At 39.5% G+C, this 27,772-nt stretch overlaps 1 protein-coding gene across 3 annotated transcripts; it reads left to right on the forward strand.

Moving 5' to 3' along the window:
• The first annotated feature begins 219 nt into the window (after positions 1 to 219).
• dgkd (diacylglycerol kinase delta) lies at positions 220 to 27,067 on the forward strand. 3 transcript variants are annotated; one of them, XM_042487741.2, is made up of 31 exons: positions 220 to 390; positions 3,794 to 3,904; positions 3,984 to 4,064; positions 4,988 to 5,092; positions 7,560 to 7,692; positions 8,022 to 8,128; positions 8,206 to 8,331; positions 8,415 to 8,517; positions 8,629 to 8,791; positions 9,105 to 9,213; positions 9,409 to 9,548; positions 10,668 to 10,752; positions 10,835 to 10,929; positions 16,612 to 16,711; positions 16,962 to 17,262; positions 17,408 to 17,563; positions 18,014 to 18,142; positions 18,286 to 18,379; positions 18,485 to 18,595; positions 19,325 to 19,421; positions 19,889 to 19,996; positions 20,101 to 20,214; positions 20,430 to 20,564; positions 20,898 to 21,061; positions 21,373 to 21,484; positions 21,961 to 22,053; positions 22,136 to 22,255; positions 22,439 to 22,556; positions 22,910 to 23,040; positions 24,241 to 24,340; positions 26,189 to 27,067. In XM_042487741.2, the coding sequence occupies exons 1-30, from the start codon at positions 253 to 255 to the stop codon at positions 24,328 to 24,330; spliced, it is 3,669 nt and encodes a 1,222-aa protein (XP_042343675.2). In that variant the 5' UTR covers positions 220 to 252; the 3' UTR covers positions 24,331 to 24,340; positions 26,189 to 27,067. The 3 variants fall into 3 exon arrangements, with proteins under 3 accessions (XP_042343675.2, XP_087934509.1, XP_087934510.1); XM_088078383.1 differs by lacking the exon at positions 220 to 390 and adding an exon at positions 1,018 to 1,184; XM_088078384.1 differs by lacking the exon at positions 220 to 390 and having other exon boundaries at positions 3,859 to 3,904; positions 5,032 to 5,092.
• The last annotated feature ends 705 nt before the right edge of the window (positions 27,068 to 27,772 follow it).

Below are 27,772 nucleotides of genomic sequence, written 5' to 3' on the forward strand. Positions count from 1 at the left end.
TTGTGTGTTGTTGATGTTGTGTGTTGTTGTTGTGTGTTGTTGTTGTTTTGTGTTAATGTTGTGTGTCGTTGTTGTGTGTTGTCGTTGTGTGTTGTTGTGTGTTGTTGTTGTTGTTGTTGTTGTTGTTGTTGTTGTAACAGCAGGGGTAGTCCGGCAGCTGTCAGTAACCCCCCTCTCAGGGTGTGTTGTCCGGTCTCGGCCGCTGGAGGGCGCCGGCCGCCTCGATGCTCCTCCCGGGGGTCTGACGGCAGGATGGCGGAGGCAGGGGGACCGGAGTCTGCGGCGGCCCGGTGCCCGGACGAGTCGTCGGACAGCGAGCCGGAGCAGGAGCCCGGAACCCCGCAGAAACTCATCCGGAAAGTGTCTACGTCCGGACAGATCCGCAGCAAGGTACGAGGGGGGTCAAAGACGGTTCACCGTCAGCGGACATTATATCCGGTCAGCGTCTCTTTTCATTCAGCGTGGGAGGGCCACACACGGCCCCGGGCTGCCCCGCTCTGCTCCAGGAGAGGACCGCGCACCGAACTCCATGAAAAAATTCCTACAATTAAGGGTTTCCTCAGGAGGCCCGTTAACTTTAACTTTTAACATGTATCAAAACATGTTGTGAACATCCAGGGGCGGCTGTATCTTACGGCTCGCATCAAACACACCAAACTTCACCCACTTTTATTAAAATTAATCTTTAGTGACAGCTTTGACACAGACATTTCTTGCCGTGGTCGGCGGCAGCGAGCAGCTGAATCGTCTGAAGCAACGGATATTTAATGTGAATTCGAGCTGTTTCGTGGATTGTGGTTAATGCCGATTTGATGAGTGGGTGATTTTGAACATTGGACCAATTTAATTTTAGTTTTTATATTGCGCATATTCTATTATGAACGACGCAAGTTAAAATTGAGACGGATTTTAAATGGAGTTTGGTGCAGTTCGTCTGTCTGCCACAGAAAACGGTACATTTGGGGTTAACGGCCACAGCTGCTGCATTAAAACTCCCGGTACATCACGGGGAATATTAGTGGGTTAAACGTAGCGAATGACTTATTTGTAACGTTTGAAGTCTGTTTCATTTTTAAAAAATAATTATTTTTGTTTTAATCGTTAAGCCTTAAATTGATGTTTAGCTCCGCGCTAACTCCAGTAAACCGGAATCCAGCCCGGGGCTAAAACGGGACATAAAGCAGGTAAAACTTATAAAAAATAAAACGGTTTAGGGGGAAATGCTGTTTATTTGCAGCAGTTTACGGGCAGAAAGCGGCAGTTTGAGGTTAACTAGGCGAACTGCGGCTAGCTGAAGGTCTCAGGCCCGACGGGAAGCCCCGCTGTTTCCTGCCGCGGCCCACCGCCCGAGGTGCGCTGCTCTCTGGGATGATGGTGGACCACAGGCCGGGGGACGGGAGCAGTGAAGCCGGTTAAATATGTCGGCGTTTGGAGACATAACGGTCCTCCGGTTCATCATGACGGAGAATAATAGACATTTAGCCTGTAAACCGTGCAGAAATTAACCGGTTTATCGGTCACCGGTAAAACTGGTTCATCCAGTTCATTTAAGTTAAGTCAAGTCAAGTGAATTTTATCTATAGAGCCCATTATCCAAAAACACGGTTTGCCTCAGAGGGCTTTACAGCGCACGACATCCCTCTGCCCTTAGACCCTCACATCACCTGAGGAAAAACTCCCCCCAAAAAGAACCCCTGAAATGGAAAAAAAAGTTAGAAACCTCAGGAAGAGCAGCAGAGGATGATGAGGGATCCCTCTTCAGGATGGACAGACGAGCGATAGATGTCGTAAATAACAAATGAAGTACAATAATGGCAAAAAGGAAAGAGAAAGAGAGAGGAGGAGAGAGGAGGAGAGAGGGGGGGAGAGGGGGAGAGGCACAGCAATGATGGAAACAGATGCATGTCACATTGCAGTAACAATAGGTGTGAAATTACTAAATGCACTCTAACCCATGGGTATAGTATAGGAAAAAGGAGCTCAGTGTATCATAGAAAGTCCCCCGGCAGGTCAAACCTATGTCAGCCTAACTATGGGCTGGTCCAGGCAGCCTGAGCCAGCCCTGATTATAAGCTTTATCAAAGAGGAAGGTCTTAAGTCTACCCTTAAAGTTTGAAACGGTGTCTGCCTCCCTGACCGAAAATGGAAGATGGTTCCACAGGAGAGGAGCGTGGTAGCTGAAGGCTCTGGTTCCTGTCTTCCTTTAGGAGACTTTGGGAACCACAAGTAACCCTGCGTTTTCAGAGCGCAGTGATCTTGAGGGTTGGTAAGGAACTATGAGCTGTGACAGATAGGACGGAGCCTGACCATTTAGAGCTTTATAAGTAAGGAGGAGGATTTTAAACTCAATCCTGGATTTCACAGGGAGCCAGTGCAGAGAAGCTAAAACAGGAGAAATATGATCCCTTTTCTTGGTTCCTGTTAAAACACGAGCAGCAGCGTTCTGCACCAGCTGGTCCTCCATACAGTCAGCAGGGCAGCCTGAGGTCAAAGGTCAAGGTTGATTCTGTCCCGGTGTGTTGTTGTTTTGTTGCAGACAGAAAACAATAAAGTTTCTAATTTTGAATGTTAGTCATGTCAGTACTGAATTCAGAGAAGATTTACTGTCTGACTGGTGTTTTTATTGGCGTGTGAATCCTGTCTGGTTGTTGGCGTGTGAATCCTGTCTGGTTGTTGGTGGACGGGTTCTGTGTATTTCAGCGGTAGTCAGAGGGGGATGTTTGGGAAGTCTGAGGGCGTGTCGTTCATCTGCAGTCTGCTAACAGAGGGGGGATGGGGGGCGCTCACACGGTCCCTGAAGGTGGCGGTTCACACTGACGTAAACGAGTGAGTCACAGGAAGTCCGTTTCTATTTAAAGCTGCTGATGTTTTAGGAGATTTCACATGAAGAAGGAGTGCTGTGGGAAACCACGAGGCATTCATGTGCAGCAGGAACTGCAGACACAGACGGTGTGTTCAAAGACTCCTGACTCTTTACTTCCTAAATAATGTTTACAAAACTACAAACTAACTACACATGAAAACATCAAACTAACTACACATGAAAACATCAAACTAACTACACATGAAAACATCAAACTAACTACACATAAAAACATGAAAACAAACTACTCATAAAAACATCCAATTCAAACTGCGAGTCTGAGTTCATGAACAAATTAATTGAATCATCCACATTTAGAGATTTCATCATTTTACAGTTTAAAACATAAAGAACGACAACTGGAAACGAGCCAGAGCTAAACTGTGAGATCAGCCACTGTCATCTTTATTTTAGGATCATTTCAACGCTCACAGTTTTTTTTCTGATGTTGGTGTGAATGAAATGTTTGTGATGTCATGAGGTCAGGTGACACAGAGACCCCACAGCAGTAAAACTGTTTCCTGTTTGTCAGTGAAAGCTGCTGTTGTTTCACTTCATCACAAGACGACTGTCAGCTATTTGTCTCACTGACAACAGTCACACACTTTATTTTACAGCAACAGTCACACACTTTATTTTACAGCAACAATCACACACACTTTATTTTACGGCAATAATCACACACACTTTATTTTACGGCAATAATCACACACACTTTATTTTACGGCAATAATCACATGTACTTTATTTTACAGAAACAACACAACGTGTTAAATTGTTTGTGAGTAATGCTGTGTGTGTGTGTGTGTGTGTGTGTGTGAATAATGCTGTGTGTGAATAATGAAATATGTGTAAATAATGCCACCTGTGTGAACAATGAAGTGTGTGTGTGTGTGTGTGTGAATAATGCTGTGTGTGTGAATGTTGCAGACGGTGCTGAAGGAGGGCACTCTGATGAAACAGACAAACTCGTTCCAGCGTTGGAAGAGACGATACTTCAAACTGAGAGGGAGGACGCTGTACTACGCTCAGACCGCCAAGGTGAGTCACCTGATACATCACGGTGTGGGCGTGGCCTCCAGATAGTTCTCTGTGACCTCACAGTGCTTCCTGTCTGCAGTCCATCATCTTTGACGAGGTTGACCTGACGGACGCCAGCGTGGCGGAGTCCAGCACCAAGAACGTCAACAACAGCTTCACCGTGAGTCTTCATCACCAACACACGCTCCTCTTCATCACGTAAAAACATGTGAAGTTTTTCTCACAGATGAAGCTCGTGTTGATCACTCCGCCACTGAAAGTAGTCCCAGCAGAGTGGCTGTGGAGAGAGAGGAGGAGTTTCAGCTGAGCTGTGACTCTTACTTTGGTGGGCCCTTTGGTGGTCACTTCCTGTGGAGGAGGCTTTGTATTTATGGAGTCGGAGGGTCGTCATGGCGACAGACAGGAAGTGGGCTGGAGTTGCAGAAGAAGAAGTGGGCGGGGCTAATGTAGACACAGTGGACACAGTGAAGAGCAGGACCTGGACCTCTGGACAGGACCAGGGGCCTCCTGTACAAAGACTAGCGTGGATTTCCGACTGAAACATGTCGTCTGCGCAAAAAAATCCAGATGTTTAAAACTATGCGCATGCATGAATCCAGTGCAAACTACACAACACATTTCTTTATACATCACCTTTATTTCTCTTCCTGATATGTAATCTTCATCTCTAATATACATCTATCGATCTATCTATAGATAAATATATATCTAAACATATATCTGTATTTATACATATATACATATACATATATATGTATATATGTATAGCTGTTAATGATCCTCTCATGAGTGAAGACTGGAATCAGTGTGAGCTGTTGTTGTGTTTCACGGCATCACGTGTTGAATTGTCGGTTTAAAAACAAATGTTTGCTGTTGGTTTCCAGTCGCAACAGTTCAGATGAAGCTGCGTCGTGTTTGTCGGATCATGTGATGCTGCCGGCGCCGTTTGATGTCATCACTAACCCTCAGAGACACAACACATTTGTTCAGAGTGAGAGAGTCAGCCAATACACAGACTGATCAATAATCAATAGTATCCGTGTGTGTCTGTGTGTGTGTGTGTGTGTCTCTCTGTGTGTGTAGGTCATAACTCCGTGTCGTCGTCTCATCCTCTGTGCTGATAACAGGAAGGAGATGGAGGAGTGGATGGCAGCGCTGCGCAGTGTCCAGAACAGACACAACTATGAGGTGTGTCCCCGTCTCGCTCCCTGTCTGTCTCTCCCAGTCCAGCCTCTTACTGTGTCTTTCCCAGTACACCCAGTAGTCAAGTCAAGTCAATTTTTATCTATAAAGCCCATTATCACAAAACACAGTTTGCCTCAGAGGGCTTTACAGCAGGCACCCTCCCTCTGCCCTGAGACCCTCACATCACCTGAGGAAAACCTCCCAAAAAACAACCCCTGTAACGGGGGAAAAGAGGAAGAAACCTCAGGAAGAGCAGCAGAGGATGATGAGGATGGACGGACGAGCAATAGATGTCGTAAATACCAACTGAAATACAATAACGACAAAAAGGAAAGAGAAAGAGAGAGGGGGAGAGAGGGGGAGAGGAAGGGGGGGCACAGCAATAATAGGAAGAGATGCATGTCATATTGCAGTAACAATAGGTGTGAAATTGCCAAATGCACTCTATGATAGCATGTTATGTTATGTGCAAATATTGTCATGGCACGATCACGATCATGGCATCGGCACAACCAGGACCAACAACACAGGTGTAGCTTCAGACAGGACCACAGAGATGGCAAACCCAAGACCACGATCAGGGTGAGCCGGGGGTACAGTATCAGTGCAACTACATCACGAGCACAGCCAAAGGCAGGATCACAGCACCAGCACAGCTATCACCACGATCAAGCGCAGCCAAGATGGCAGCCAGGATCCGGGAAAACTAGGAGACAAGGGAGCAGGAATGCTCCAGAGAGGCAACGGAGTTAGCGTAATGCAGTAAACAGACATGAGCGTTTTCAGTTGGAGGAGCAAGAGAAGGAAAAAGGAGCTCAGCGTATCATAGAAAGTCCTCCAGCAGATTAAACCTATGTCAGCCTAACTAGGGGCTGGTCCAGGTAACCTGAGCCAGCCCTAATTATAAGCTTTATCAAAGAGGAGAGTCTTAAACATACCCTTAAAAGTGGAGACGGTGTCTGCCTCCCTGACCGAAAATGGAAGATGGTTCCATAGGAGAGGAGCGTGGTAGCTGAAGGCTCTGGTTCCTAACCTACTTTTGGAAATTTTGGGAACCACAAGTAACCCTGCATTTTCAGAGCGCAGTGATCTTGAGGGTTGGTAAGGAACTATGAGCTGCGACAGATAGGACGGAGCCTGAACATTTAGAGCTTTGTAAGTAAGGAGGAGGATTTTAAACTCAATCCTGGATTTCACAGGGAGCCAGTGCAGAGAAGCTAAAACAGGAGAAATATGATCCCTTTTCTTGGTTCCTGTTAGAACACGAGCAGCAGCGTTCTGCACCAGTTGGAGAGACCTAAGAGATTTTTTGGGGCAATCGGATAATAGGGAGTTACAGTAATCCAGCCTAGAAGTAACAAATGTGTATACTAATTTTTTGTCAGCTATTTGGGACAGGGTATGTTTAATTTTTGTGATGTTACGCAAGTGAAAGACAGTAGTCCTGGAGGTTTGTTTTAAATGGGCGGCAAAAATAGATGTTGATCGAATAAAACTCCGAGGTTCCTTACAGTTGTGCTAGAGGCCAAGGTAATGCCATCTAGAGAAATTACATCGTTAGAAAGGGAGCTTCTGAGGTGTTCGGGGCCAAGAACCATAACTTCAGTTTTGTCTGAATTTCCCATCAGGAAATTACAGCTCATCCAGGCTTTTACATCTTTAAGACATGTTTGAAAGCCCTCTGAGGCAAACCATGTTTTGTGATATGGGCTCGATAAATAAAATTGACTTGACTTGACTAGATAACTGATTGGTTTCAGCTGCGTATCGTCAGCATAACAATGGAAATTTACAGAGTGATTTCTAATAATGTTGCCTAGAGGAAGCATATATAAAGTAAAAAGGATTAGTCCGAGCACAGAACCCTGTGGCACTCCGAAGCAGACCTTAGTATGTGCGGAGGGTTGATCGTTAATATGAACAAACTGGTAACGATTTGATAAGTAAGTTTCTTTAGGGCCAATGAAGTGTTCCAGTCTGTGCAGTAAGATTTGATGGTCAATGGTGTCAAATGCAGCACTGAGATCTAATAGGATTAAAACAGAGACCAGACCCGTGTCAGAAGCGATAAATAAGTCGTTATTAATTTTTACTAGTGCCGTCTCTGTGCTATGATGAACTCTGAAGCCTGACTGAAAGTCCTCGAATAAACTGTTGTCTCGGAGAAAGTCACAGAGCTGATGAGCAACCACTCTCTCAAGGATTTTAGAAATAAAGGGGAGATTAGATATCGGTCTATAGCTAGATAAAACCTCAGGATGGAGAATGGGCTTCTTTAGAAGAGGTTTAATGACAGCTACTTTAAAAGACTGGGGTACATCGCCCGTTAATAAAGACACACTGATTATATCTAACAAAGAGTTGTCCTTTAAGGTCAAAACTTCCTTAAAAAGCCTAGTTGGGATGGGGACAGGCATGTTGATGGCTTAGATGTGTCCTCTCATCCTCTCACTGTGTCTGTCTCTCCCAGTCCACCCAGTACAGCATGGACCATTTCAGCGGCATGCACAACTGGTACGCCTGCTCTCATGCCAGACCGACTTACTGCAACGTGTGCAGGGAGGCTCTGTCCGGGGTGACGTCCCACGGCCTCTCCTGTGAAGGTAGGACACAGAGGACACACACAGAGGACAAAGAGAGGACATGCAGAGGACACACACACAGTACACACACAGAGGATGCACAAAGAGGACACACACAGAAGACTAACACAGAGGACACACAAAGCGGACACACACAGAGGACACATAGAGGACAGACAGAGAGACAGTGAGCGTGTCCCTCCACAGTTATTCTCTGTATATTTTATGTCTCTGTGTGTTTATGTTTATGAACTGTGTCCTACAGCGACATCTGTGGACACAACTTTATTATATCTGTCTGTCTCTGTGTGTGTCTCTGTCCTTGTCTGTCCTTCTCTGTCTATCCTCAGTTTGTAAGTTTAAGGCTCATAAGCGCTGTGCAGTCCGGGCGACCAACAACTGTAAGTGGACAACTCTGTCTTCTATCGGGAAGGACATCATTGAGGACGAGGACGGGGTGAGACATACAGCAGCATTCTGGACTCAAAAGTGAATCTTTCCAGCTGTCCTCTGACCTGTGTCCTCTGTCCTCAGGTGTCCATGCCTCACCAGTGGTTGGAGGGCAACCTGTCTGTCTCTGCCAAGTGTAACGTCTGTGAGAAGACGTGTGGCAGCGTCCTCCGTCTGCAGGACTGGAGGTGTCTCTGGTGTAAAGCCATGGTGAGACACTGGACAGCAGAGATGTCCTCCTGGAAGACATTATAATACAGGTGTAGTCTGACACATGTCCCTTTGTCCTCCAGGTGCACTCAGGTTGTAAGGAGCAGCTGTCCTCCAAGTGTCCTCTGGGACAGTGCAAAGTGTCAGTCATCCCTCCGACTGCACTCAACAGCATTGACTCTGACGGTGAGACACCACCTGAGACACACACTGAGACGCACCTAAGAGACATACCTGAGACAAACACACCTGAGACATACCTGAGTCCACACACTGATCGCTGGTCTGTGTCCTCAGGTTTCTGGAAGGCGTCCTGTCCTCCGTCCTGCACCAGTCCTCTGCTGGTCTTTGTCAACTCTAAGAGTGGAGACAATCAGGGCGTCAAGTTCCTTAGACGCTTCAAACAGCTGCTGAACCCGGCACAGGTCTTTGACCTGATGAACGGGGGACCACACCTGGGGTGAGACACACAGACAAACAGAGACAGAAAGACACAGAGACATCAGACAGAAGAACAAGAGACATCAGACACACAGACAGACAGAAAGACTGACTGACTGACTGAGAAATGAGACAATCAGACAGAGACATCAGACAGAGACACAAAGATGTGAGACAGAAAGACTGACTGACTGACATGAGACAGAGATATGAGACAGACAGAGACAGACAGACAGAATAAGACATGAGACTGACAGACAGACAGAGACAAGGACGGACATGTGTGGACGTGTGAAAAGTGCCCCGGTGTAAACATAAACTGTCTGTCTCAGTCTGCGTCTGTTCCAGAAGTTTGACACCTTCAGAATCCTGGTATGCGGAGGAGACGGCAGCGTCGGTTGGGTCCTGTCCGAGATTGACGCCCTCACGCTGCACAAACAGGTGCGTCCTCTGGAGTCCATCTTATCTACCACAGGACGAGGACACGCTGGTCAAACATAAGAAATGTCCCCGTCAGCCTGCATCTCACACTGTAACTCTAAATGGATGTTAAGAGGACAAACTGTCCCTGTCAACTTGTTGTTCATCATGTTGTTTGTTTGTTTCATTGTTTGTTTTTTTGCTTGTTTGTCGCAGTGTCAGCTGGGAGTCCTTCCTCTGGGGACCGGGAACGATCTGGCCCGGGTTCTGGGCTGGGGTTCAGCCTGCGATGACGACACGCAGCTGCCTCAGATACTGGAGAAACTGGAGAGAGCCAGCACCAAGATGTTAGACAGGTAACACTCACACCTGAGACAGGCAGACTCACCTTAGACAGGTAACACACACCTGAGACAGGTAACACTCACCTTAGAGAGGTAATTGACACCTGAGACAGGTAACACTCACATCTGAGACAAGTAACACACGTCTGAGACAGGTAACACTCACACCTAAGACAGGTAACACTCACACCTGAGATAGGTAACACTCACACCTGAGACAGGTAGCATACACCTGAGACAGGTTACACTCACCTGAGACAATTAACAACTGAGACAGGTAACATTAATGTAAGACAGGCAACACACATCTGAGACAGGTAATACACAAGTGAGACAGGTAATACATCTTAGATAGGTAACTGAAACCTGAGACAGGTAACAATCACACCTGAGACAGGTAACATAAGCCTGAGACAGGTTACACTCACCTGAGACAGGTAACACACACCTGAGACAGGTAACACTCACACCTGAGACAGGTAACACACGTCTGAGACAAGTTACACACAAGTGAGACAGGTAATACATTTTAGACAGGTAACTGAAACCTGAGACAGGTAACACTCACACCTGAGACAGGTTACACTCACCTTAGATATGTTACACTCACCTGAGACAGTTAACTGACACCTGAGACAGTTAACTGACACCTGAGACAGGTAACACACACGTGAGACAGGTAACACTCACCTGAGACAGTTAACTGACGCCTGAGACAGGTAACACACACCTGAGACAAGTAACTGATGTCAGACAGGTAAAAGACACCTGACACAGGTAACCCTCATGCCTGAGACAGCTAACACACACACCTGAGACAGGTAACACACACCTGAGACAGGTAACACACATCAGAGACAGGTAACACAATTATGTGAGACAGGTAACACGCATACGTGAAACAGGTAACTGACCCCTGAGACAGGTAACACACACCTGAGACAGGTAACTGACTCCTGAGACAGGTAACACACACCTGAGACAGGTAATCACACCTTAGACAGGTAACACACACCTGAGACAGGTAACTGACTCCTGAGACAGGTAACACACACCTGAGACAGGTAATCACACCTTAGACAGGTAACACACACCTGAGACAGGTAACTGACTGTCCTTTTCTTACTGTAGGTGGAGCATCATGGTCTATGAGACCAAGTTTCCACGGCAACACTCTGCGTCCACCGTCACAGAGGACTGCAGTGAAGACTCAGAGGTAAGAGGAAGTGCTCACCTGACCGTCCTCACCTGACTGTGCTCACCTGTACTGATCTCAGTGTTTTTGTCCTCTGATCCAGGTTCAGCAGATTCTGACCTATGAGGACTCAGTGGCGGCTCACCTGTCCAAGATCTTGACCTCAGACCAGCACTCTGTTGTCATCTCCTCCGCCAGGTAAGTGTATGTGTTTGTGACGGTCACTGATACATGTATGAGTGTGTTCACGTATGGAACATGTACATGTACACAAATATACATTAGTTACGCATATAAATACATGTTTGTGTGGTATGTAAATACGTGTTTGTGCAACAAGGTTAGTGACATACATAAATACGTGAGTGACATATATATAAATATGTTAGTGACATATATAAACATGTTAGTGACATATATATAAACATGTTAGTGACATATATATATAAATATGTTAGTGACATATATATAAACATGTTAGTGACATATATATAAATATGTTAGTGATATATATAGATATGTTAGTGACATATATAAATATGTTAGTGACATATATATAAATACGTTAGTGACATATATATAAACATGTTAGTGACATATATAAATATGTTAGTGACATATATAAAAATATGTTAGTGACATATATATAAATATGTTAGTGACATATATATATAAATATGTTAGTGACATATATATATAGAAATGTTAGTGACATAAATAAATATGTTAGTGACATATATATAGATATGTTAGTGATATATATAGATATGTTAGTGACATATATAAATATGTTAGTGACATATATATAAATATGTTAGTGACATATATATAAACATGTTAGTGACATATATAAATATGTTAGTGACATATATATAAAAATATGTTAGTGACATATATATAAATATGTTAGTGATATATATATATATAAACATGTTAGTGACATATATATATAAACATCTTAGTGACATATATATATAAATGTTAGTGACATATATATATAAACATGTTAGTGACATATAAATATGTTAGTGACATATATATATAAACATGTTAGTGACATATATATATATAAATATGTTAGTGACATATATATAAATATGTTAGTGACATATATAAATATGTTAGTGACATATATATATAAATATGTTAGTGACATATATATATAAACATGTTAGTGACATATATATAAACATGTTAGTGACATATATATAAATATGTTAGTGACATATATATATAAACATGTTAGTGACATATATATAGATATGTTAGTGACATATATATATAAACATGTTAGTGACATATAATTATGTTAGTGACATATATATAAACATGTTACTGACATATATATATATAAACATGTTAGTGACATATATATAGATATGTTAGTGACATATATATAAACATGTTAGTGACATATATATAAATATGTTAGTGACATATATATATAAATATGTTAGTGACATATATATATAGAAATGTTAGTGACATAAATAAATATGTTAGTGACATATATATAGATATGTTAGTGATATATATAGATATGTTAGTGACATATATAAATATGTTAGTGACATATATATAAATATGTTAGTGACATATATATAAACATGTTAGTGACATATATAAATATGTTAGTGACATATATATAAAAATATGTTAGTGACATATATATAAATATGTTAGTGACATATATATATATAAACATGTTAGTGACATATATATATAAACATCTTAGTGACATATATATAAATGTTAGTGACATATATATATAAACATGTTAGTGACATATAAATATGTTAGTGACATATATATATAAACATGTTAGTGACATATATATATATAAATATGTTAGTGACATATATATAAATATGTTAGTGACATATATAAATATGTTAGTGACATATATATATAAATATGTTAGTGACATATATATATAAACATGTTAGTGACATATATATAGATATGTTAGTGACATATATATATATAAACATGTTAGTGACATATATATAGATATGTTAGTGACATATATATATAAACATGTTACTGACATATATATAAATATGTTAGTGACATATATATATAAACATGTTAGTGACATATATATAAACATGTTAGTCACATATATATGGATATGTTAGTGACATATATAAATATGTTTGTGACATATATATATAAACATGTTAGTGACATATATATATAAACATGTTAGTGACATATATATAAATATGTTAGTGACATATATATAAACATGTTAGTGACATATATATAGATATGTTAGTGACATATATATATAAACATGTTAGTGACATATAATTATGTTAGTGACATATATATAAACATGTTACTGACATATATATATATATATATAAACATGTTAGTGACATATATATAGATATGTTAGTGACATATATATAAACATGTTAGTGACATATATATATAAACATGTTAGTGACATACATATATATATATATATAAACATGTTAGTGACATATATATATATAAATATGTTAGTGACATATATATAAATATGTTAGTGACATATATATAAACATGTTAGTGACATAAATATATATAAATATGTTAGTGACATATATATATAAACATGTTAGTGACATATAAATATGTTAGTGACATATATATATAAACATGTTAGTGACATATAGATATGTTAGTGACATATATAAATATGTTAGTGACATATATATAAATATGTTAGAGACATATAGATATGTTAGTGACATATATATAAATATGTTAGTGATATATATAGATATGTTAGTGACATATATAAATATGTTAGTGACATATATATAAATATGTTAGTGACATATATATAAACATGTTAGTGACATATATAAATATGTTAGTGACATATATATAAAAATATGTTAGTGACATATATATAAATATGTTAGTGACATATATATAAATATGTTAGTGACATATATATATAGAAATGTTAGTGACATAAATAAATATATTAGTGACATATATATAGATATGTTAGTGATATATATAGATATGTTAGTGACATATATAAATACGTTAGTGACATATATATAAATATGTTAGTGACATATATATAAACATGTTAGTGACATATATAAATATGTTAGTGACATATATATAAAAATATGTTAGTGACATATATATAAATATGTTAGTGACATATATATATATAAATATGTTAGTGACATATATATAGAAATGTTAGTTACATAAATACATATGTTAGTGACATATATAGATATGTTAGTGACATATATAAATATGTTAGTGACATATATATATAAATATGTTAGTGACATATATATATATATAAACATGTTAGTGACATATATATAAATATGTTAGTGACATATATATAAACATGTTAGTGACATAAATATATATAAATATGTTAGTGACATATATATATAAACATGTTAGTGACATATAAATATGTTAGTGACATATATATATAAACATGTTAGTGACATATAGATATGTTAGTGACATATATAAATATGTTAGTGACATATATATAAATATGTTAGAGACATATATAGATATGTTAGTGACATATATATAAATATGTTAGTGATATATATAGATATGTTAGTGACATATATAAATATGTTAGTGACATATATATAAATATGTTAGTGACATATATATAAACATGTTAGTGACATATATAAATATGTTAGTGACATATATATAAAAATATGTTAGTGACATATATATAAATATGTTAGTGACATATATATATAAATATGTTAGTGACATATATATATAGAAATGTTAGTGACATAAATAAATATATTAGTGACATATATATAGATATGTTAGTGATATATATAGATATGTTAGTGACATATATAAATACGTTAGTGACATATATATAAATATGTTAGTGACATATATATAAACATGTTAGTGACATATATAAATATGTTAGTGACATATATATAAAAATATGTTAGTGACATATATATAAATATGTTAGTGACATATATATAAACATGTTAGTGACATATATAAATATGTTAGTGACATATATATAAAAATATGTTAGTGACATATATATAAATATGTTAGTGACATATATATATAAATATGTTAGTGACATATATATAGAAATGTTAGTTACATAAATACATATGTTAGTGACATATATAGATATGTTAGTGACATATATAAATATGTTAGTGACATATATATATATATAAACATGTTAGTGACATATATATAAATATGTTAGTGACATATATATATAAACATGTTAGTGACATATATATATAAACATGTTAGTGACATATATATAAATATGTTAGTGACATATATATAAACATGTTAGTGACATATATATATAAACATGTTAGTGACATATATAAATATGTTAGTGACATATATATAAATATGTTAGTGACATATATATTTATAAACATGTTAGTGACATATATATATAAACATGTTAGTGACATATATATAAACATATTAGTGACATATAAATATGTTACTGACATATATAGATATAAATATGTTAGTGACATATATATATAAATATGTTACTGACATATATAGATATAAATATGTTAGTGACATATATATAGATAAAAATGTTAGTGACATATATAAATATGTTAGTGACATATATAAATATGTTAGTGACATATATGTTAGTGACATATATATAAATATGTTAGTGACATATATATATAAACATGTTAGTGACATATATATAGATATGTTAGTGACATGTATAAACATGTTAGTGACATATATAACATGTTAGTGACATATATATATAAACATGTTAGTGACATATATATAAATATGTTAGTGACATATATATATAAAAATGTTAGTGACATATATAAATATGTTAGTGACATATATAGATATGTTAGTGACATATATATATATAAATATGTTAGTGACATATATATATAAACATGTTAGTGGCATATATATATAAATATGTTAGTGACATATATATACAAACATGTTAGTGACATATATATAAATATGTTAGTGACATATATATATAAACATGTTAGTGACATATATATATATAAACATGTTAGTGACATATATATAAATATGTTAGTGACATATATATATAAACATGTTAGTGACATATATATAAACATGTTAGTGACATATATAGATATGTTAGTGACATATATAAATATGTTAGTGACATATATATAAATATGTTAGTGACATATATATTTATAAACATGTTAGTGACATATATATATAAACATGTTAGTGACATATATATAAACATGTTAGTGACATATATAAATATGTTAGTGACATATATAGATATAAATATGTTAGTGACATATATATATAAACATGTTAGTGACATATATAAACATGTTAGTGACATATATAAATATGTTACTGACATATATAGATATAAATATCTTAGTGACATATATATAAATATGTTACTGACATATATAGATATAAATATGTTAGTGACATATATATAGATAAAAATGTTAGTGACATATATAAATATGTTAGTGACATATATAAATATGTTAGTGACATATATGTTAGTGACATATATATAAATATGTTGGTGACATATATAGATATGTTAGTGACATATATATAAATATGTTAGTGACATAAATATGTTAGTGACATATATGTATAAACATGTTAGTGACATATATATATAAATATGTTAGTGACATATATAGATATGTTAGTGACATATATAAACATGTTAGTGACATATATGTATAAACATGTTAGTGACATATATATATATATATATATATATATATATATATATATATATATATATAAGCATGTAACTGACATATATATATAAATATGTTAGTGACATATATAAGCACGTTTGTGCTGTATTTTCAGGGTTCTGTGTGAGACCGTCAAGGATTTCGTGGCTCGTGTCGGCAAGGCGTACGAGAAGAACACGGAGAGCTCGGAGGAGTCGGAGGCCATGGCTAAGAAGGTTCATTCAGATCTCAGTCCAGCATCAAATCTGTAACTTCTGCCGAGAAAACGTGAAAAGTTCCGTTTGTCCAACATGTTGGACACTAACAACAAGTTGTCGTGCTGACTGATGTGCTGAGTCATGTTTTTCATGCTGACTGATGTGCTGAGTCATGTTTTTCATGCTGACTGATGTGCTGAGTCATGTTTTTCATGCTGACTGATGTGCTGAGTCATCGTTTTTCATGCTGAGTCGTGTGTGTTGTCAGTGTGGCGTGCTGAAGGAGAAGCTGGACTCTCTGCTGAAGACTCTGAACGAGGAGTCTCAGGCCTCCACCCTGCCTCCCCCGGCTCCTCCCCCGACTATTGCCGAGGAGCAGGAGGAGGCCGAGGGAGTCGCGCCGCCTCCTCTTCATCATCATCATCATCATCCTCACGCCCTGCCCTGCTCGCCACGCACCAACGCCACCTCCTCAGCCGCTGCCATCTTTAAACCCCGAGAGCAGCTGATGCTGAGAGCCAACAGCCTGAAGAAAGCCATCAGACAGATCATCGAACACACCGAGAAAGGTAGGACAGACAGGGACAGAGACAGAGACAGGCAGAGAGACAGACAGACGGATTGAGAGACAGACAGGTTGTTTCAGTCTTCATGTCTCCAGCTGATCAATGTCCCTGAGTGTCGTGGGTGTCCCTGTGTCCTGTCTGTCCCTAGCGGTGGACGAGCAGAACGCTCAGACACAGCAGCAGCTCTTCTGTCTCAGCCGGGCCGAGGAGGACGAGGGTCTGGTGGAGGAGGATGAGGACGTCGACGAGGACAAGATGTCTCTGCAGTCGTCCTACAGTGCCAAACACTGCAACACACGCAGAGGTCAGTGACCTGTCTGTCTGACCTGTCTGTCCTTGACCTGTCTGTCTGACCTGTCTGTCCTTGACCTGTCTGTCTTTGACCTGTCTGTTTCTCTGACCTGTCTGTCTCTGACATGTCTCTTCGACCTGTCTTTATGACCTGTCTCTCTGTCTGACCTGTCTGTCTTTTTGACCTGTCTTTCTCTCTGACCTGTCTTTATCTGACCTGTCTGTCTTTGACCTTTCTGTCTTTGACCTGTCTGTCTCTCTGACCTGTCTGTCTCTGGCCTGTCTGTCTTTGACCTGTCTGTCTGTCTGACCTGTCTGTCTCTGACCTTTCTGTCTCTGACCTTTCTGTCTTTGACCTGTCTGTCGCTCTGATCTGGCTTATCTGTCTGACCGGTCTCTGACAGGTCTTTCTTTGACCTGTCTGTCTGACCTGTCTGTCTCTCTGACCTGTCTGTCTCTGCAGTCAGTAAGACACCCTGTGAGAAGCTCATCAGTAAAGGCAGTCTGTCTCTGGGCAGCTCTACGTCCCTTCCTGTCCAGACAGGAAGTAGAGACATCATGCCCATGCTGAACACAAAGATCTTGTATCCAGGTAACCAGCTGTCCTCACTTTGGACATGATGATGTAATCAGCCTGACATGTCCTCTCTCTGTCTTATGTTCCCTCAGGTCTCAGGGGGGATCTCGGGCACTCTGTCTTCTGATGTGTCCTCTGTCTGTCCTCTGTCCCCTCAGGTCTCCGGGGGATCTCGGGCTCTCTGTCCAGCAGCTCAGTAATCAGCCGCCTGCTGGTGAACGCCGACCCTTTCAGCTGTGATCCTGACAACATGTGAGACTCATGTTCACCTTCATCCATGACATCACGGTGCCATGGCCTCATGATGTCATCAACGTGTGTGTGTGTGTGTGTGTGTGTGTGTGTGTGTGTGTTCAGGGACTGCTACACAGAGAAGTGTGTCATGAACAACTACTTTGGAATCGGACTGGACGCCAAAATCTCTCTGGATTTCAACAACAAGAGGGACGAACATCCAGAGAAGTGCAGGTACACAAGTGTGTCATACACCGTCACAGACCGCCATACACCGTCACAGACCGCCATACACGTCACAGACTGTCACAGACCGCCATACACCGCCATACACTGTCACAGACCGTCATACACCGTCACAGGCCGCCATACACGTCACAGACTGTCACAGACCGCCATACACCGCCATACACCGTCACAGACCGTCATACACCATTACAGACTGTCATACACATCATACACCATCACAGACCATCATACACATCATACACCATCACAGACTGTCATACACCGTCACAGACCGTCATACACCATCACAATCTCTCATACACCATCACAGACCTTCATACACTGTCACAGACTGTCATACACGTCATACACCATCACAGCCCTTAACAGTCCTTCATGCACTGTTACAGTCTTTCATGCACTGTTACAGTCTTTCATGCACCGTCACAGTCTTTCATGCACTGTTACAGTCTTTCATGCACCGTCACAGTCTTTCATGCACCGTCACAGTCTTTCATGCACTGTTACAGTCTTTCATGCACTGTTACAGTCTTTCATGCACCGTCACAGTCTTTCATGCACTGTTACAGTCTTTCATGCACCGTCACAGTCTGTCAGAGGGACTAACATCCAGCACAACCTCTGCATGACATTATGGAGCCTGTATCCAATCAGTGAGCAGGTGAGATGTGCACAGGTGAGCTGATGCGTGTTGTGTGTTGTTTGTACGTTCAGGAGTCGGACGAAGAACATGATGTGGTATGGAGTTCTGGGAACCAAAGAGCTGCTGCACAGAACCTACAAGAACCTGGAACAGAAGGTTCTCCTGGAGGTGAGACACAGCCCACTGCTGCTGGTTCTGCTGGTTTCAGACCAGTTCAACTGGACCAGGTCTACTGGACCAGGTCAATGGTCAACTGGACCAGGTCAATGGTCAGCTGGACCAGTTTAACTGAACCAGGTCAACTGATACATAAATAACACCCTGTCTGTGTGTGTGTGTGTGTGTGTGTGTGTGTGTGTGTGTTTCTCTATGTGTGTCTTTTTCTTTGTGTTTCTGTGTGTGTCTTTTTCTGTGTGTGTGTGTGTCTCTGTGTGTGTGTTTGTCTGCGTTTGTGTGTGTGTCTGTGTGTGTGTGTGTCTGTGGGTGTTTGTCTGCGTTTGTGTGTGTGTGTCTGTGTGTGTGTGTGTGTGTGTGTGTGTGTGTGTTTGTCTGCGTTTATGTGTGTGTGTGTGTGTGTGTGTGTGTGTGTGTGTGTCTGTGTGTGTGTGTGTGTGTGTGTGTGTGTGTGTGTGCAGTGTGATGGGCGTCCGATCCCTCTGCCCAGTCTTCAAGGCATCGCTGTGTTGAACATCCCCAGTTATGCCGGAGGAACCAACTTCTGGGGAGGTACCAAAGAGGACGATGTGAGAACCGACCCTCTCTGAGCACGCTGTCATGTGATTGGTTGACCCGTCTACCTGTCTGTCTGTTGATTGATTAGTGATGTCACTTCCTGTCTGTCTCTCAGACCTTCACAGCACCGTCCTTCGATGATAAGATCCTGGAGGTGGTCGCCGTGTTCGGCAGCATGCAGATGGCCGTGTCCCGAGTCATCAACCTGCAGCACCACCGCATCGCACAGGTACACGTGTCCCTGTCTGTTCCTCTGCCGGTCACTGTCTCTGTCTGTCTGTCCCTCTGTCTCACTGTCCTTCCCTTTGTCTGTCCGTCTATCGCTATCTCTGTCCCTGTCTGTCTCAGTTTTTTTCTCTGTCTCTGTCTCTAGCTCTCTTTCTGTCTGTCTCTGTCTGTCTCTGTCTCTCTGACCTTCTGACTCTGTCTGTCTCTCTGTCTTAGTGTCGGACAGTGAAGATCACCATCCTGGGTGATGAAGGTGTCCCGGTGCAGGTGGACGGGGAGGCCTGGGTTCAGCCTCCAGGTTACATCAAGATCATCCACAAAAACAGAACGCAGACCCTGACTAGGGACAGAGTGAGTACTAAATACATCACCTCACTAGGGGCTGGTTCAAGGTAAGTCTGAGTCAGCCCTAACTATAAGCTTTATCAAAGAGGAGAGTCTGAGCCAGCCCTAACTATAATTAGGCTTTATTCTCCAGCTCTTGGCCAGTCAGCGTTTAGAACTGAAGAAGCTTTTTGGAAAAGAGGTGAAACATCTTCAAGAAACCTCAACAGTGTGTGTTTGTGTGTGTGTGTGTGTGTGTGTGTGTCACTGTGTCACTGCGTGTGTGTGTCACTGTGTGTGTGTGTGTGTGTGTGTGTGTGCGTGCGTGTGTGTGTCACTGTGTGTGTGTGTGTGTTTTAGGCGTTTGAGAGCACCCTGAAGTCGTGGGAGGACAAACAGAAGTGTGAGTTTGTGAGGCCCCCCCCCCCCCAGCCCCCTCTGTGCTCTCAGCCAGAGATCCTCTCTGAGGAGGAGGCGTCACTCGTCAGCGAGTTCGGTCAGGCAGCAGGAGCACTCATACACAGGTTACACCATGCAATGTTGTTGTTGTTATTATTATTATGATTATTGTTACTATTGTCATTAATGTTATTATTATTTAGAGTTATTATTTTGATTTTTAGTTTATTTTTATTTTTCCTGTACAGTTACAGAAACATCAGCATCAGTTTCAGTGTTCGTGTGATTCCGTACTCTGACAGATATTTTAATATACTGATGCTGTCTCTATTTGTGTTGTGTGTTTGTTGACATCATGGTTTATATTCATTATATTCGGATATATTTTTGTATATTTATTATATGCTGATATATTTGCGTCTGTTTTGTGTCTCAGTATCCGGGAGGTGGCTCAGTCTCACCACAGTCTGGAACAGGAATTGGCTCACGCCGTCAACGCCAGCTCGAAGGCCATGGACGTGGTCTACGCCAACTCCAAGAGCTGCGAGGTAACACACACTGCTTCCTGCTTCCTGCCGGTCTCAGTCTCAGTCACACACGTCACGCTCACACTGAACTTCGGCGCTGTCCGTGTGACAGCCGCGTGGACCGACACTTTGGAGACAGGCTAATGGTCCTGCAGTGTGGACCTCAGGTCAGGTCTTTGTCCACACCAGAGGCTTCTCAGAAACACTGAGAATCTTCTGCTAACAGCAACAAAGGTGAGTCCAACCTGTCTCCAGAGGACGGACGTCTGTGAGGGAACGGTTCCCTCAGTCTTCATCTGCTCTGGGATCCAGACAATCACAGACAAAAACTTCATCAACCGAACGCTGTCATGTCATCATGAGACTTCAGTCTACAGACGAGTACCTTTAAAGATGCCAACTCTGTCTCTGTGTCCAAATCCTGTCCCTGTCCCTGTCTCTGTCTTTGTCCTTGTCTTTGTCTCTTTCTCTCTCTGTCCCTGTCCCTGTGTGTCCAGGCCCTGAGCTGCAGCGTGGTGTTGGACATGGTCAGTAATGTCAAAGCATTGCTCAGTGAGACAGAGCTGCTGCTGGCTGGAAAGATGTCCATGGTAAGTGTCTCTGTATGTCCCTCTGTCTCTGCTGCATGATGTTTCTGGGGTCTCTAAAGGTTTTGTGGACGTGTCTCTGCAGCAGCTGGATCCTCCTCAGCAGGAGCAGCTGGACGCAGCTCTGAGCTCGGTGTCCCAGCAGCTCCGCAGGCTGGGGGATGTCCCCTGGCTGTGTCCCTACCTCGACCCCTCAGACAGTGAGGTAAACACACTTGGACACTCAGTCACTGTAGCGTCCTGGACCTGGAAATTTAATTTGCTTGAACAAGTCCTGAAGATCCTTGAAGACAGCGAAGTATAAGTCCGTCTCTCTGTCTGTCTGTCTCCTCATCTGACTGTTTGTCTGTCTTTCTGTCTGTCCCTTTGTCTGATTTTGTGTCTTCAGGGTCCTCTGACAGATTTCTCAAAACGCAGTCGGAGTGCCAAATTTCGTCTCGTCCCGAAGTTCAAAAAAGACAAAAACAACAAGAACAGAGAGACATGCGCCACTTTGTCTCTGCCAGGTAAGCTGTCTCTTTCCCTGCCTCTGCCAGGTGAGCTACCTCTGTCCCTGTCCCTGTCTCTGTCTCTGTCAGGTGAGTTGTCTCTGGCCATGTCTCTGTCTCTGCCTCTGCCAGGTGAGCTGCCTCTGTCCCTGTCTCTGTCAGGTGAGCTGTCTCTGTCCTTGTCTCTGCTCCTGTCTCTGTCTCTGTCTCTGTCTCTGTCTGGTGAGCTGTCTCTGTCTCTATCTCTGCCAGGTGAGCTGGCTCTGTCCCTGTCCCTGCCTCTGGTTGTTGATTTGAGTTGATTCTGGTTAACTTTATTTTGAAAGTGTTGGGATGTTCCCTGTCTGATCCATTTCCTGTCGGTGTCTCAGTTCATCAGTGGGGGACAGACGAGGTGGGGGCGTGGCTTGACTTTCTCTGTCTCACTGAATATAAAGACATCTTTACTGGACACGACGTCCGTGGAGCTGAGCTCATCCACCTGGAGAGGAGGGACCTGAAGGTACCGAGTTATTAACTCTAAATTTGCCGAGTCATTAACTCTGAATGTGCCGAGTCATTAGCTCTGATCTCCGAATGTGCCAAGTCATTAACTCTGATATGTAAATGTGCCAAGTCATAAGTTCTGCACTCTGAATGTGCCGAATCATTAACTTTGATCTGTAAATGTACCAAGTCATTAGCTCTGATCTCTAAGTGTGCCGAGTCATTAACTCTGATCTCTAAGAGTGCCAGTTCATTAGTGCTGATCTATAAATGTGCCGAGTCATTAGCTGTGATCTCTGAATGTGCTGAGTCATTAGCTCTGACCTCTGAATGTGCCGAGTCATTAACTCTGATCTCTAAGAGTGCCAATTCATTAGCGCTGATCTCTAAATGTGCCGAGTCATTAGCTCTGACCTCTGAATGTGCCGAGTCATTAACTCTGATCTCTAAGAGTACCAATTTATTAGCGCTGATCTATAAATGTGCCGCGTCATTAGCCCTGATCTCTGAATGTGCCAAGTCACTAACTCTAATCTGTAAATGTTCTGAGTCATTAGCTCTGAACTCTAAATGTGCAGAGTCATTCGCTCTGATTTCTGAATGTGCCAAATCATTCGCTCTGATTTCTGAATGTGCCAAGTCATTCGCTCTGATTTCTGAATGTGCCGAGTTGTTAGTCCTGATCTCTGAATGTGCAGTCATTAACTCTGATCTCGAAATGTGCTTAGTCATTAGCTGTAGGGCTAGGGCGACGCATCGACGTAAGCGACGTAATTGATTACATAGATACGTCGATTCACGTAACGTAAAGCTCTTGTATTAATTTTATTTTGGAGAGACTTTATATCAGACTGTAAAACACAGACTGCCCATTAAGACTTGGCAATTTTTCTTTGGGAAGTAATGCCCTGCATTGTATGACAAGTTTTAAAATGTATTTTTCAGTAAAATTGTTGTTATATTAATTGAGTAATAAAAAAAATAACAGTTAGATCAATAAAAAAAAAAGATTAATTGAAAAAATAATTGATAGATTAATCGATAAAATAATCATTAGGTGCAGCCCTAACTAGCTCTGATCTCTAAATATGGTGTCATTGGTCGGCTGCATGCTGGACAGCAGGTTGATTGATTTAGTCTCATCAATATGTTATTTGTGTGTGTGTGTGTGTGTGTGTGTGTGTGTCACTGTGTGTCACTGTGTGTGTGTGTTCAGGACCTCGGGATAACGAAGGTGGGTCACATGAAGAGGATCCTGCAGGGGATCAGGGAGCTCAACAGGAACAGCAGTGCCAGCGAGGCGTGACTGCTGTCATGTGAGCACTGATAGGAATGTTTATAATGTTAATAAGATAAAAAATATGAATGATTTGAAATTGATAACTTGAATGTTAATAGTGATATTAATAATAAAAATGTTAACGGTAATAACATTGATAAAGTGATATAAATATTGTTAATGTTAATAACATTAATAATGTTAACGTTAATAACATTTTTTATGTAGATATTGTTATAAGAATGTTACTAATACCATTAAAGGTAAGGTAATAATGCATCATAAATATGGTAAATAATGTTAATAGCATAATATAACGAAGCCAATACCATGAATAATGTAAATATTGTTAATAGTGGTAACATTGGTAACAATGATGTTAATCACGTTTATAATTTCAATAATATAATGTTAATATTTTTAATAATGTGAAGGTATTGTGTAACGTTTATAAATTTAATAATGTAATGTTAGTATTTTAAATAACACGAAGGCATTATGTTAATAACGTTAATTATGTTGAATAATTTTAGTAATGTTAATCACAGAACATTAATAACTTTAATAATGTTAGAAGTGCTGATAATACTAATAATGATAATAAAGTGAATAAAGTAACACTAATAATGTTGATAATGTTAATGTTAATGTAGTAGTAGCATTAAGTGTAATACTAAACCTGAAAATAATGTTAAGGTAATAATGTAACATTAATAATGGAACACTAATATGGTAACATTAAACTTACAATGTTAAAAATGTCAATAATTTGAATAATGTTAGCAACACAATGTTAGTAATGGTAATAATGGAAAAAATGTAAACGACAAAAAATAAAAAATAATGTTGATAACATTTATAACATAACATTAACAAAATAATGTTAGAAAGTTAATAGAACATAAACATTAACAACATAACATTAATAATGTTAATAACATTTATAACATAACACTGATAATGTTAATACCACATCGTTAACGTGATGTAGATAACGTTAATAACATATTGCTAATAATGTAATGATAATTATGTTAATAACATTCTTAATAACGTTATGTTAATAATATTGATAAAATTACATCAATGTATCATTAATAATGTAATGTTAATAATGTGTCATAACATAACGTTAATAACAATGTTAATAATTTTATTAATGTATTATTAATGTTAATAACAAATAATAAATAAATAATAAATAAATAAATAATAATGTAATGTATTATTAATATGAATATAATGCTAACGTCATGTTAATAATGTTAATAACGTATTGTTAATGACATAATGTTAATGTAAATGATATATCAACAATATTAATAAAACGTTAACGTAATGTTAATGTTAATGAAGTATTGTTAATAATAATAATAATAAGCTAACTTTAACACAATTATGTTGATGTATCGTTAATAACAAAATGTTTATTATGTTAACGTATTGTTAATTATATTAATAAGATAACATTAATGTCATATCAATGATATTTATAAGATAACGTTAATAACATAATGTTAATAATGTCAATAATGCATTGTTAATAATGAAAAGTTAATGTTAACATAACATATCATTAATATTGTTACGATAATAATATTAACAGAACGTGTTAACGTATCGTTAATGACATGAATACAATTACGTTAATAACGTCATTTTAATAGTGTTAATAATATATCCTTAATAACGATGTTAATAATGTGAATGGCATCAATAATGATATTAATAAAATAACGTTAATAATTTAATGTTAATAATGTTAATGACATATCATTAATTATATGAATAAGATAACATTAATAACGTAATGTTAAAAATCTTAATGAAGTATCGTTAATAACAAAGAGTTTCTTTTTAATCTGACTGTTCCTTGTTGTCATAGCGCGACAGCTGTGCTCCTCCTACCTCTGCTGCCATCGAACACCTGACCTCTGACCTCTGACCCTGTGACATCACATCACTGTGATTGATCCACTGTTTCTCAGAACCAATCAGATGATCTGTCAGTGCCTTGACGTCTCAGCCACTGACCAATCAGGTCGCAGAGACTTTATCATCAGAGTGATCTCTGAACCAATCACACAACACGACTCATCCCAAAACTCACAAACACCACGTTCAAAATTTGCGGATCCTGGTCATCCAGGATCCAGACCGGACTCCCTGAGACCTGGACCAGCAGGACCAGTCAGAGAACCCCCTGAGACCTGGACCAGCAGGACCAGTCAGAGGACTCTCTTAGACCAGGACCAGTCAGAGAACCCCCTGAGACCTGAACCTGGTCTGAGTCTGTAGGATCAGTATTTGGATGGCCAGCAGGACTCGTGCTCTACCTGCCTCCTCTGACCAGTCCAGGTCACCTGACCAGTCCAGCTGTGTGGGACCAGGACGCAGCAGAATCCTTTAAAATACAACTTTTAGAACTATTGAACGTCCCCAGGCGGCCAACAGGACACTAAGGGGACACTGTGAGGAGCAAATGAGAGGAGACACTGCGAGGGGACACATATTTATTTCTTGTATAAACTGTAAATGAACTTTGGAGTCGATGTCGTTTGAGGACAGAGATGTCCTGACGAAGACTCTGCAGTGGATGAAGACGAGCTGCGTCTCCTGTCTGATGTTGTTTCCTGTCCATCCGTCCGTCTTTTAGGGACCAAAGAGAGTGTTGGTTTTGTGTTTCAGTTTAATTATCAGCCATCGCCTTGAAGCCTTAAACTCTGAGACATTGTCTTATCAATAAAACTCAGCCGTCCTCACACCTGTCCCTGTCCCTGTCTTTCTCTCTCTCTCTCTCTCTCTCTCTGTCTCTGTCTCTGTCTGTCTCTCTCTGTCTGTCTCTTTGTATCTGTATGTCTCTGAAGGTGAGGATACTAGGTGTGTTTTTAGAGAAGTTCATGTTTTAACTGGTGGAGCTGCAAATTTAAGCAGATTTCTTTTAAAAAAAAAAAAAAGGTACAAATTGGAAAAAAATAACAACAATAAACTAAAATAACTGTAAAGAACAAACATGCAAGAGAAAAAGTCGCCAATTTTTTAAGGATAAACTGATGCATAAAATAAAGAAAGATTGCCTTTTTTCAAGATAAATGAAATTCACCAATATTTTAAATATTCAAAACATTATTTATAGAAGAAACAAAATAAAATAAACAAAAATAACTTAAAAGAAAAAATGAAAGAAAAAAATAAAAGATAAATTGCATTTTTTATAGAAAAATAAAAATTTGTCATTTTGTTTTAAAGAAAACAAGGGAAAAAGAGGAAAAAAAATCAAAAAATAAAATAAAATTAAAAAACCTCCAACATTATAAACTTCAAAGAAAAACATTTTCAAGAAAAAAAATCAAAAGAGAAATTAATTTAACCAATTAATTAAAAGGAGCCAGAATTTTCTTAAAGAAAAAAACCTTTAATCTGACACCAGAAAAAAATGTAAAAACACATTTTTTTGTTGGATTTTCAC

This window comes from Plectropomus leopardus, chromosome 6 (genome assembly GCF_026936395.1).
Source record: "Plectropomus leopardus strain MGB_pleo_1.0 chromosome 6, ASM2693639v1, whole genome shotgun sequence".
In the NCBI taxonomy this organism is placed as follows: Eukaryota; Metazoa; Chordata; class Actinopteri; order Perciformes; family Serranidae; genus Plectropomus; species Plectropomus leopardus.